The 13933-nt window shown below is 42.5% G+C and overlaps 1 protein-coding gene across 12 annotated transcripts in view; it reads right to left on the bottom strand.

The window, feature by feature from the left end:
* SBNO2 (strawberry notch homolog 2) overlaps window positions 1-13933 on the bottom strand; it is a 109889-nt gene that overhangs the window by 45228 nt on the left and 50728 nt on the right. For all 12 annotated transcript variants that reach the window (XM_089535758.1, XM_089535769.1, XM_089535763.1 and 9 more), the window contains one exon: window positions 13612-13735. In XM_089535758.1, the coding sequence (XP_089391884.1) occupies window positions 13612-13735 (124 nt within the window). The remainder of the gene's footprint in view (window positions 1-13611; window positions 13736-13933) is intronic.

Below are 13933 nucleotides of genomic sequence, written 5' to 3'. Positions count from 1 at the left end.
AAAATCGCAGTCCAGCGCTCAAGCCACTAGCCATGCTACCTAACCACGACCAAACCACTAGCCACACCACCACCTGCAATCTAATTATTCAGACTGAAGATGCATGGGGGGTTTGAACCTCCAACCATTTCTGCATGCAGCTCTGGGACTCTGTCACAGGGCACTGGTCTTCTCCTTCAAAGTAAACCATGTTTCTAGCCCTTGTAGTTCTGGTTTAAAACAGGAAGATAGAAAGAAATTACATCATTACATTACATAGGAAAATATTTGGATGTGCTTGCAAGGATGGGGTGTGTGTTTTCACATGTTTACGGGGTTTTCTGCCCAAAAACTCATTTCATTTTTTAAACTGGGGCTTTGGGGAACTGGTCCATAGGCCACTTTTTGCTCACCTCTAATCTAACTCAATATTGTCTTCTCTGACTAACAGTTTCTCGGCCAGTGAAGGGTCTTTTCACATTAAAACCGCATGTCTCTTATACTGGAGATGTCAGAGGTTGAACCGGGGACCCTATATCCCCAAAGCAGGGATTCTGTCACCGAACAGTATCCCTGTCTATCACAGCAGCTTGGACTGTAAACAGAACAGCATGTGGGAACCAGTAGAATGAGCTTGTGAAAGTAACTTTTCCATGCTCAGGAATGAGCCCACCTCACACAAGGATGGCTTCACCAAGAGGTCGCTTTGCCCCTTTCAACTGAAGCTTACAGTTTATTCACATCTTGTCTAGCTTTCCAAAGCATAATATACCAGCAGGGATACACTACAGAACTCTTTAGCGCAAGACAAAGTGGATGCAGAAGACATTACGGAGAGATTTGGCACAATTTCTCCAGGATCTAGAATTGTTACTTTGGGGACATGCAGTTCTCAGTGAGTGTCTAAGGGATTCTGGGAGTCGTAGTCAGAAAAAGCAAATTTCTTAAGCTCTGAATTTCGCAGAGGAAACTGAAAAGCCTGACGAAACTTTCATCAGTCTTAAGGGGTAAAACATGGAGCCTCCGTTTACTCAAACAGTGTATCAATCAATATCAGATGTTAAGGGGCAGAGAAGGAATCAAGGTGAAAGGATTGCTAATTTCACACCAACCCTGTGGGCTGGCTGCTGTTACAGTGCTTAGAATACTGGGTTAAATGGTTTGAGTTAGCAGCATTCTTCTTTTTGGGTGTCTATCACAAGAGCTTAATGGATCCTGCAAGCATAAAGACGATGTACCTTAGATTACTGAACACCAGGGACTGGAAAATGGGGGGAAACAGCTTAGTCCCAGTTCTTATCGTTGGGAAGTTCTTCCTAATACTGAGGTGGAATCTCTTTTCTTGTAGCTTCAATCTCTTGAGCTGAGTTCTATTCTCTAGAGCAGCAGAAAACAAGTTTGCTCCATCTTCAATATGCCATCCTATCAAATACTTAAACGTGGCTATCATGTCACCTCTTAATTTTCTCTTCCCCAGGCTAAACATATCTAGCTACCCGAGACATTCCTCATAGGGCGTGGTGGTTTCAAGACCACTCCCTATGAAAGGTACGTTTTGAATTCTCCACTCACCTCTAAAACCCTTTGGGTAACCCTGGGCCAGTCATCCATTCTTACTAAGCCTCACCTATCTAACAGAGTTGTAATTCTGAAGATTAAAATGGTGAGGAGGGGGGGAGAGACATGTACATCACTAGATTAGACAGGCTATGGAAGTAACAATAATACCTTATCAGCTGTATGATGTAGAAAAAGAAGGGCTTTCAGCCACTTTAGTGGGGACTAAAATCGAGAGATTCTCCCTATTTGCCAGAAATAGTGAAGAAAGGGGGGTACCATGAGAAGGAAAGCACTATGTCAATTTCATTATTATCATTATTATTACATTTTATTTATAAAGTGCTGTAAATGTGCACAGCGCTGTACATAGAATGGATAAAATCAATAAGAATAATAAAACCTGCCAGTGGCGTACAATCTAAAAAATAGCAAATGCATATAACAGTAGACAGTAATACAAGCTAGAATTAAATAAAATATCAAATAACAGACATCAGGTCAAATATCAGATGTCAAACAAAGACAGTCACACACTACCTGGAAACGCTTCCCTGAACAATATAGTCTTTAACTCAGTTTTAAAACTGGTTAGAGAAGGTTCATGGCATGACATGGACCTTATAACATTTTTAAAATCCAACCTTGAGTTTCTAGGTTTCCTCTTCCCTCCTCATCCCCTTTCCCTTTTGTGTCATGTCATTTCATACTGCTGGCCTGTCTTGTCTTTTTTCCTGTCAATATAATAAGCCCTCTGCTGCTCCAAAGACTAAGACATGAACCAAGGGATTCAAATTACAATAAATGAGATTCCATCTAAATTGAGGAAGAACTTGATTGTAAGAACTGCCTGACAGTGGCATGGATTGCCTTGGAGGGGGATGGACTCACCTTCTTTTGGGAGTGTTGTGTATTCCTGCATAGCAAAGGGTTTGACTAGATAGCCCTGGCGGTCTCTCCCAACTCTATGATTTCATCAACTACCCCTGCACTGCGTATGTCTCATATGTGAATTGGCAAGTTGTGCCAAATGCAAAGACTAGGGGATGTATCCATCCGTAGTGCCATGGCTGAATCAGGGGCCATATTACTCCATGCAAACACCACTATGAGAAACTAGATCAGAACATGGACTGAATTTATTGCCTACTTCTGCCTCAATTTGCTTCCATTCCTTGTGAATATTTCTATAGTTATTACACCTTTAGAAATAAAAAAGCTAACAATGTCAGCCCCAAAACGAAATTCCAAAAATCCATGTTGCGGCCCTTTTATTAAAGCCAATCAAGACACAAAAAAGGTGCAAGCTTTTGAAATTGACACCAGTATAAAAAGGCAGAGGAAAAGTGTGGATCTGAAAAGTTGTGACATCCGGGCGCAGATTTCAGAATATTTCTACAGCGTAAGCCCTTTGGACAGAGACTATGTTACTGGAACACATCATGAACACGCATGGTGTTCTGTAAATCCTATTTTGCACTAACCGCAATGTGAGTCTCTGAAGCTAGACACTTGTGAAGCAAGAACAACTCTCGAAAAAGGGGGGAAAAGACACAATGAGTGGGAAGTTAGGTTTGTAGAAACATCCCCTGAAAGAAAATTTAAAGAGAGGGAGATAATTCCAAAATCAATGGGACATCGTTGACCAGGGACAGAAAACAGGAATGTGTAAAGGGAAGATGGAATGAAGTGTGTCAGAAAAGGATATGGCTGGCAAGAACTAAAAGCTTGCATGGTATAGTGATTGGGAGTTGGACTGGGATTTAAGGGATTGAGGTGCTAATCCCCTCTCAGATATGAAACTCACTGGATCACATTGAAGCAACCATCCTTCTTTATTATTCTAGCCCACCTCAATGGGCTGTTGTGAACATTAACATGGGGAAGGAAGGAAAGCCCTATATACCATGTTGAAGTCTTTGGATGAAAGGTAGAATCTTACACTTTATGAAGAAACACAAAACAAATCAGCTCAAATAAATAGGGACCCTTGATGTCGCAACGTTTTGCTGCAGGTCCCACTAGTTAATAATCATACTAATAATAACCCAGCATGCTGTTTCCAAGGGCAGCCAGATACCTCTGGAAGCTTTCCATGGGGAGTACAAAGTCAGCCATGATTCCCCCCTTTCATCTATTCCTCCACTTCAGTCCTCCAAGGTAGACTCTCTCTGGAACTGGAAGTCCTATTTTGCAGTCACAAGGAACAGTTATTTTTAGAAAAGATCAGCCACAAATTTATCCAATGACTTTTTAAATAGCTGCCTAAGCTAAGTTTGTTGCTGCTGCCTCGTGCCGCAAAATCATTCAAGTTCTTGCAAACTTTAGTGCTTGCAGATCTCAGTACAAGAAGCAGGCCAAAAAACACCATTTTAAGTCAAAATTAAAGAAAAAAGATTCCCTCTGGCTTTAAATTCTCTATTAATACTAAAGTGAGCAGCATCTACTGTTAACTTGCCTCATCTGATTCTGCGCTGACTTGCTGATCTACATCCCTCTGTGTATCTATATGTAAATACATCTCATGAAGTAGATTCTAACCAGCAAAATCTCTTGCTGTAATAAATCTGTCCATCTTAAACAGCTCCCACAACTTGATGGTTCGCAGCAAAGATGGAGATGCGCTTTTGAAAAGCTCGCTGTAGCTTGAGCTAGCATGGTGCAGTGGGGTTTTTTGTTGTTGTTGTTGGACTATGGCTCTGGAGAGCAGGGTTCGATTCCCCACTTGGCCATGGAACCTCACTGGGTGAGTTTGGGCAAGTCACACTCTCTCAGCCTCAGGGGAAGGCAATGACAACATCCTCTGAACAAATCTTGCAAAGAAAACCTCATGACAGATTCGCCTTAGGACTGCTGTAAGTCAAGAATGACTTGACGGCACACAACAACAAAGTTTGGTGTAGTTAGGGATAGAACTTGAACTAAATTTAGAAAGTATAATGGGAACATTTTTGTAAAATTCTGAAAATTTGCATTCTACATGGAGTAAGTTCCAGTTCTTTCGACCTCACAGACAGGTAGGTGAAACCTGAGAAACCAAAGCAATCAAAAGTTTCAACTGCAGCTGAAAAGGGTAGTCAGATCTCACAGGTTGGAGTCAACCCATCCATTTGACTGTCTTCTTCATCCAAAGCTAAACGCCAGCTTGGAAAGTTTTTGTGATCAAGGAGAAAAACTAGGAGAAGCTCTTCTCATTTATCTCCTGAATCACTCTCCCAGTCCCTTTTTGGAGGGGTTAAAAAGCAAATAAGTGAAAGAGGCTAGAAGCAAAATGAGTTAGTATTGACTGGACACATTGGTTGTTTCAGAGGATTTAAGACACTGTAGGTACAGTCAAAATGCAACGGCATGCAATGACAGCATTAAAGTGCCACTCTTACTCACAATGCTATGCAAACCTTGGGATGCACAGAAAATGTTGCTTTGTCAGTTCTGGCTGTGCCTAAAGAGATCTGTGCAATTTCAAAGATGGCATCCTTTGAAGATAGAAGTGACAATTTAGCCAATATTTCCTGGCTGTATACTCCTACATTTGCATTGTTTAGCTTGTCATTAGACCTTGGTCACTGTCAGCAGAGAGGCACAATAAAAGATGTTTGAGACGATTAGAAAAATCAGTTCGGACTTCAGCTGGCTTTGCTTAAAACTGTAACATGCAGGACAAAACTCTGCTTAATCTTTTTCTCTTTTTCCCCCTCCATTTCGTCCTTCCTTAAGCAAATCTCTTCCTGCTCTATGCTATAATAATCCTGTTGAGTTTGCTCAAAGGAGAAGCAATGACAAGCATGCCACTTGAACCCAAGTCCAAAGGTTCCTGGATCCATAGATGCTACGCCCTACCTTGCCTTTCACAACGTGTGACTAGCAACATTGGGTTTCAATAGAGGTCTACATTTTATATTGGGTGGGAGCACACATCAAGTGGGTGCTATTCATTTTGGTCTGCCCAATTCACACACCCTCAACTGCATTCCAAAATCCACTAAAAGACTTAACACTTGAAATTCAGGACTTCTGAGTCCAAGAATTATAGTGATTAACAAATCCAGGAATTAAACAGCGCTCCCAGTCCTCCCAAAGAAAAAGGCACTCCTAGTTTCTCTAAACTTTCTTCACTTCTGAGTTGTAATTTTGAACATAGGGATGTTGTTAGAAGTCAGAATTCTTTACTAATGGCTCAGAGATGGTTCAATAGATCTCTATCAACCTCCTACCCATCCTTGTTTTACAACACTGTTTTGGAGTGGAGATGTCTCTTACCAATACTCCCTCCACCATAAGCACACCTAGTAAAACAATGAAATCTGACAAGGCTGGGAATAAAAAAGGGAACGATCCATATGCGCTCATCTGGGGAAAGGCAAGGCACAAAGAGGAACCGAAAAACCAGCCCCGGCAAAGACAGGCAAAAACGCGGAAACTGGCTTTTTGGGATACGGAGCTGCTACAAACTTCTAGACGGAGCTGAGAAGTCCGAACAAATTGGAGACTGGGAACTTACACACACAATCCATCAACTATACTCCACTTCCTAGCTAAGCTTGTCGGGTCTCCCATACACCACAAAAAAAACAAAGGCTTAAGATGTGTCCCAAACAACATCCAGAGCCAGAAACGTATGAAGTCCAGGATCGCAAATGGATAAAGCGGGCAGGGGGGGTTGTTGTCTTTTTTGACACTGGAACAACATGAAAGAGATTGAAAATCTGAAAGCTAGAAGCGTTACTTTCTCAGATATTGCTTCAGTGATGAAAACCTTTTCCCAACTCTAGCCATCTAGAAAGTGACACTGAAAAACGCCCAAACCCAGTGGATGAGGGGCACAACACAAAAAGTACATTTTCAGTGTCTCTGAAGTGTCCCCTGTCAATTGCTTTCTTTGTAAATAAACTTTTGTTTTCTTGAAACTTGTCACAGCAAAGCAAATCACTTCACACCCACCCCACTTTGTTTTCTCTGTCAAAGTTTATAGCATCACATCTCCCGCAGTAAATCACCTTACTGGCACCAAGGCATCCCCAAAAAATGTCTGTTGTTGTAGTTGTTTTTATTGTATGCCTTCAAGTTATTTCTGACTTACAGCGACCCTATTATCGTGGGGTTTTCTTGGCAAGATTTGTTCAGAGAGGGTTTGCCACTTCCTTCCTCTGAGGCTGAGAGAGTGCCATATACCCAAAATCACTGAGTGGGTTTCCATGGCTTCTCTCTTAAGCAGTCTAGTGCTTAAACCACTACGCCACACTACTGTCCCTGGCTTTCCACTCCAGCAAATGAATCTGAGGAAGTAGACTTAAGTCTAGGAAAGCTCATGCTGCCAACTTCTTTCTTTTAGTTAGTCTCAAAGGTGCAACAAGATCTCTTTACATTCTGATTTTACACATTAACAAGTATAAATCATAGAATTTTACCATGCTACAAGCTGATAGACAATGTGGCTAAAGGGTTGGACTAAAAGTGCAGGAGACCAGGGTTCGAATTCCTGCTCAGTGATCTCTGGATTGTCATAAATTGGAAATATCCTGAAGGTACATAACAACAAAGTTGCCTGAACTTTGCACAGTGTGGTAGAACTGTTGCCCAGTTTTTTAAGTTTTCCTCCCACCGCAAACAGAAAGAGGTGTGTGTGTGTGTGTGTGTGCGCGCACGCACTTGTGTATCTATTTGTGTAGATGTTGATAACCACCACCAACCAACCCAAAAAGAAGTCCCCCAAAAGTTACCTTGAAGAGAGACGCGTACTTGAGCCAAAACTGCACTTGGGACATAGTAAGCTGGCATGCGGGGATGGGCAAGGCGGAGAGACCGAACCAGGCAAAGTGGGAGCGTGGACTTTCGCAGCACCCAAAGGCGACAAGTCTGGTTTCATGACAGCAGGCGTGGCAGAAGCCGGCAAGAGAGGGGCATGGAGGGTGTTTTTAAGAACTGGCACTAAATTAGAGAAATGGAAAGAGAGAGAGTGGGGAAGAAGAGGGAGGGAGGATGAAGAGGAGAAGGGTGGATGAAGAGAGGTTGGGAGGAAAGCCACCCCACGGCTGCAATAAAAGTCTGTAGCGATTGGTTTAGTCAGAAAGAGGAGGGTACGGCGCTTCCTCTAAGTCCAGCCCGGCTGACTTTCAGGAAATGAAGCCTGCCTGGTAAGTCAGTGAAATTACTGGCAATGAGAGCAGAATTACTGTATGTCGTGCAATTCAAACCACACAGCCACTGTAAACAAAAGAGGAGATAGGCACCGGTCAGGCCTTGGGTTCGACACAGGTCTGGGGATGGAAGGAAAAGCAACTTTCTCCTCTCTCCAGACCCTCTCCTGGGTCTGGCCAAAAAAAGGGGTGAAAAAGTTTCTTTTCTCCCCTCTTGTTTCTTCACCTTCTTCCTCCCTCCCCACTTCAGGTCGGGTGAACCCAAATACAGGCTAAATTTAGAAGTGGGTTCATGAGGGTTGGCGCAAATCCTCCATTGAAAAAGGAACTCACCCAAGTTTCTGTTCCAACCTAAACAGCTGCTAGAAGAAGAAGAAAACTATTATAACCATGCTAAGAACCCTTATCACTAGGAACCTAAACAGCAAGCAAACGCTAAAGAAAAAATTTAAAACCAAGCAAGTCTTTGGAAATTAGGGGACCTTTGTTTTTTCTCCCAATGTATTTTTGATCTGTTTTCACTCTATTTTAATTTCTCTTGCCTTTAAGAGCCACACTTGGGCTGAAAGACCAGGTATAAAACGTAATCATTCAATAAATCAATCCAGTAAAATCCACAGAGTGTTCCTGGTCCCGACTGGTACAAGGAAGCTGAACGCTCATTTTTAAAAGCCGTCACCAAATCAGAGCCACTTTAAAACAGGGCAAGAGGAACCTCGACGGCCCTCCAGATGTTGGACTGCAACTCCAAACAGCCCTAAAACAACTCAGCTACAAGGATGGTGGGAAATGTAGTTCACCATCGGGAGGGCTGCACATTTAAAAAGCACCATGTTATACGTTTATGATATGAGTTTGATTTTTTTTAAATGCACTTCGAGGAAGTGGGACATTTACTGGACTCATCTAGCATGAATCATTCCTGTGTATCAGTAGTAATACCTGAAAGGATTTTGCAGACTCTCTCTCTGCTTTCTGAAATACATGCCAAGTTTGGTCCAGCTTTTTACCCTCTTAAAGCAAAGGTGGGAATCAAGCGGACCTCCAGATGGTGTTCAAATGCAAATGTCCAGCTTTCCTCATCACTGGCTGCTGGGAGATGCAGTACAACATCTGGTGGACCACACAATGTATTGATTCATGTTGACTGACTGACTGAACGTATATCCTGACTTTCTCCCAAAATGGGATTAGAGGTGGCTTACAATAATTTTTAAAAGGTCCGGCTAAGATATTAATTTACAAAAATTATAGAGAAATTAAACATCAATATTATTGAAAACATGGATAAAGACAGCTAAAAATCTATTTAGTACATATTTGCAAGAGGAGATTAATACACATGCTGCACACCACTTTACACACATGCTACAGATCTATAATTAAAACTGAAAGGCCTGCCTAAATAAAACATCTTTACCTGCCTGCGGAAAGAAAGCAGGGAAGGGGACAACTGGGCCTCCTGTGGGTGGGAGTCTCACAGCCTGGAAGCAACCACCAAGCAGGCCCCCTCTCAAGTCTTCAACAACCACACCTGCGAAGGTGGTGGGGCTGAGAAAACGCTCCTCTGGAGATCTTATGGCTCTGCTTTATATAAGGGGATGTGACATTTCAGATAGTCTGGACCCAAGTTGTGTAGGATTTAAAGGCCACAATCAGCACTGAACTCTCCAAAAGAGACTGGGACAATCTCTGCAACAGCTCAAATCCAGGTCTGAGTGTTTTTAATTTTCTTGCACCAGTTTTTGGTTTAAGGTGAATTGTGTGTCGTTGTGTGTTTTTTTAACCCAGTGAGAATTCCAATGTATTGATGGGAGTAGGGGAGCTATAGGAGAAGGGGGCACAATGAAGACACTGCCTTCCCTAAATGATAATTTTTTCTCCCAAATGAAATTTTCCTTCAATCCCTCTAATCTACAGCACTTAAGATTTCAGCTACACATTTAAAAAATGACATAGGCATTAAAAGAAAAGGGGTCAGGCAGACAAAGTGACCAACTGTGAGCATAGCAGACAGAAGTGTTCTTGGTGTGAACACTTTTTACTGTCTCTTTGCAATGCTAGAAATGGACTGAAAGAAAAAATTATAGGGGTAGATTTTTATTTGGGGCTAATGTCCCATGTAGCTACACTCCAAGTAAGGGTATAATGCACACTTCTTCATTTCTTCAAAATGAATTCAAATGACTGTTTCACTAGCTGAGTAGAACCATCCTACCAAAGACCAGCTCATACCACTTCTCCTTACTTGAACCACAGTTCCCACAAAAAACAACATGGTTACCAAAAATGTGGGGAGACTGCAAGTTAACAATGTTGAATGTGGATTCTGCAAGAAAACACAGTTCTATGGCATTTTTAAATAAAACCTCATCCTATTGCAGGAGGATTACAGGTTAAGTGCTGTAGTTAGCTTTAATTAAAGAGGACTTTTAAAATCCTCTTCTTGCATTATTCTCCTTCCAAGTGGAAGAACCATCACAGCTCAGTGGCAAAGAACATATTTGGCACAAAAAAGGTCTCCGCTCCACAGGGCTGAGAAAGATCCCCATCTCAGAGCTGGAGAATAGCTGGCAATTAAGTTTAATCCTCAGCATCTCAAGTTAAAAGGAACAGGCGACAGATGATGGGAAATTCCCTTCTCCGCCTGACATCCTGGAGAGCTCATTACAGACAAGACTGAGCTAGAACCAAAGGCCTTACTCAGTGGAAGACAGCTTGCAATGTATGTCAGCATTTTGTGCAGAACTATAAGGGCTAGAAACTTATTGTTATTCGCAGGAGACCCAGTTCTCACAACAACTTTCCATGCAGAAGATCCCAGGTTCAATCCCAGACCTCTCAGAGTTTAGAGAAGTCAGTTTAGAATGACAACTAGAAAACTGGGCTGAAACTAATAGAAATTCAAAAAAGGCAACTGCAAAATTCCACATTTAGGTCATAAAAACCAAATACACAGGTATAGGATAGGTCATACTTAGCTTAGCAGCAGTACATGTGAAAAGGACCTTGGGATCATTGTTGATCACAAAGTGAACATGACCCAGCAATATGATGCTTCAGCAAAGAAGGCAAATCATATTTTTGTGTGCATGAGCCTTCAAGTTGCCTCTTGACTGATGGCAATCCCATTAAATGGTTTTCTTAGGCAAAGAATACTGAGAGGTGCCAGCTCTTTCCTCTGAAATACAGCCTACAGCACCTAGATTTATTGGCAGTTTCCCATCCAAGTATTAAGCAGGCTGGCCCTGCTTAGCTTCCAAGATCAGACAGGATCTGGTGCCTTGAGGGCATTTAGGGTGTTCACAAAGCATATTTTAGCCTATTTTAGCCTAAACATGCATTAACAGAAGCACAGCTTCCAAGTCAAAAGTAAAAGCCCCTTTATGTTATGCATTCATCTGTAGTAGTGAGTTCAGTTCTAGGTATCTCATTTTGGAGCGGGTTCATAGAAGAGCAACTAGAATGAAGATGATAAGAGGCATGGAGAAAAAAAGGTATGTTTTTCCAGACGCTGTGGTCCCCCGCTAGGGCTGGGAAAGACCCTATGTGAAACCCTAGAGACCTGCTGCCAGTTGGCAATACTGAACTATACTGATCTTCTGTGTGACTTAAGAGTAAGGAACCTTCCTACATTCCTTCCTAAATCAATACTTCATGAAGAACCAAGAAGACTGGAATCTTACTTGGGTTTTTAAATGAAAGGCCACAGCTTACTTAGTCTTTGCAATTCCCAGCATCCCCAGGTGAGACTACAAAAGATTCCCATCAGAAACCCTAGAGAGACACTGCCAGCCAACAACACTGGTTTAGCAGGATCTGTGGTCTGAGACAGACTCCTGTTTAAACCAGGCAAAACAATGAGGACTTCCTTCGGCAAGTCACACTCTCTCGGCTTCAGAAGGCAGCAATGACAAACCCTGTTTGAACAATCTTGTCAAGAAAACCACATGATGTGGTCGACATACATTGGAAATGACTTGAAGGCACAGAACAACAACAACTGTGCCATGCATTATCTCTGTCTCCTCTATAAACAACCAATAGTTGGCCAATGATGCCGATGGAGAAGGAAAGATGTAGCTAACCAACTAATAGTGGGCATTCAAGAAAATGAAGCAAGAAAGAGGATTTTAGTCAATATTCCTGGGGCCCTTACACACTACAGAGTTATAGGGCTATGTTTCCGCTTTAACTGCCGGGGCAACATCTAAACTGAATCCTGGAATTTGCAGTTTGTTGTTGCTGTTGTTGTGTGCCTTCAAGTAGTTCCCAACTTATGGCAACCCTAAGACAAATCTATCATGGGGTTTTCTTGGCAAGATTTGTTCAGAGGAGGTTTGCTCTTGCCCTCCCCTGAGGTTGAGAGAGTGCGACCTGCCTAAGGTCACTCAGTCAGTTCATGGCGAAGGGGGGAATCAAACCCTGGTCTCCAGAGTCACAGTCCAACATTTAAACCCCTACACCACACTGGCTCTCATTTGACATTCTCAACCAGAGAGGTGTAGCGCCTCACCAAACTGCAAATCCTAGGATCCTATAGGATGCAGCCATGGCAGTTCAAGTGGAACTATAGCTCTATAACCATGTAGTATGAAAGGGCTCCTGTTGAAACACTGTGAAGAAGTGTGGCAAAAGAACAGAATCTGGAGCAACCAGTTCTATGGAATTCTACGAATAAAGGAGAGTCAACAAAAAACATACACTCTGATCTGAACACCTCTACATCACTGGCAACACACCATGCTCTCCGCATCAGAAGACTGATTCATGACTGGGTGGAACCATACTATAGAAACCTTGCTGCCCCAAATTCAACCTTAGCCGAGTTGCCAAAGATTGCTGGGGGGGGGGGGGGAATCCCAGAGGCATTTTGTTTCTCCCTTCTCGGTGTCTGCCGTTCAGTGTGGGCGTCATTTGCGCTGGAAGTTTAGTTATTTCAAAATTTGTTGCAACTTGCATCCACATATGGGCTTCTATTGTAAACAAATTGGGATTCATTCTCAGCCGAAAGCAATCTCGCTGAGTTGTTGCAAATTTAGAAGCAGGCAAGAGGAGGCCTCCTTGAGGAAAGGGAGGAAAAAGGACGAAGTAACAACAGCAACAGCTTCAGCTAAAACAAAAATATCATCATCGGCATTAAGCAAAATATCCAAAATGAATGAATTAATTAATTAAAAAGAAATCCAAAGTAAGGGATTCATGCTCCTTTCTAAGGAACACAAGATGTGGCACAAACTAAACTTGATGCCATCCCGCTTCAGAGGAAGGAAGAGGAAGATACATCTTACCAAGACAATCACCCCTGAACACATCTTGCCAAGAAAACCCTGTAATAGGGTCACCTTAGGGCTGTCATGAGTCGACAACGACTTCCAAGGCACACAACAAATAGGGACCCCGCAAGACAGAGTCAACCTGGAGGCATGCTTGCTATAACCAGCCAAAGGCAGTAGTCTGACTGCAGCATTTTGGACTCACTGCTGCAATTTCCAATGGCAGTCCCATGGGGAGTGCATTACAAGAGCCCAAGCGAGATGTAACCAAGAGATGTTCTGAAAGGCCAGCTGAAATAGTTTGTTTGTTCCACCAAAAGAAAAAAGCCTTTACAATTGCCCAGCTCATTATAAAATAAGCTTATGAAGATCTGTGCAAGCAATTTCATCTTCTACCAAAAACCACAACGAACATAACTCTATTGTATCCAACCTAGCACAAGTCCAATAACCACAGCAGATCAGAAGCTCTGCACCTCATTCCATAATACAAGTGCTCCCTTGTCATAAAACTTCCCCTTCCCTTGAGTCTCCAAAACAGAAAAGCAGAGGGTTTTGTTGTTGGTTTTTCCCCAGACAGGGGTGCAAAAGGGACACATTTTGTAAAGATAATCCATTTTGGCAAAGGATTATGGCTGCATAGGCAGTGAGCCTGTTCTTACCTGAGGAAAATCACCGTTTTTCGGCAAACAATCGGCAAAGCTAGGGGTTGCATAGTTGGTATCCGGGAACGGTAGCCCACCAATGGAATTTGTGTAGAAATCGCAAGTGGTATTAAAATATTGCCTAGGTAAAAAGGAGATAGGAAGAGATATTAATTCAGGCACATTTGAATGACAGCATTTTCTTTGCCACAGACAAGGGTATAACACTAACCTTACACTGCAGCTACACTACCTTGGGCAAGTCACACTCTCTCAGCAGGCAATGGCATATCTCTTCTGAACAAATCTTGCCAAGAAAACGCTATGATAGGGATCCAAA

This window comes from Sceloporus occidentalis, unplaced genomic scaffold (genome assembly GCF_023333645.1).
Source record: "Sceloporus occidentalis isolate IW3139 unplaced genomic scaffold, rSceOcc1.0.p SCAF_8, whole genome shotgun sequence".
Lineage (NCBI taxonomy): Eukaryota > Metazoa > Chordata > Lepidosauria > Squamata > Phrynosomatidae > Sceloporus > Sceloporus occidentalis.
This window is presented reverse-complemented; position numbering and strand designations above follow the sequence as displayed.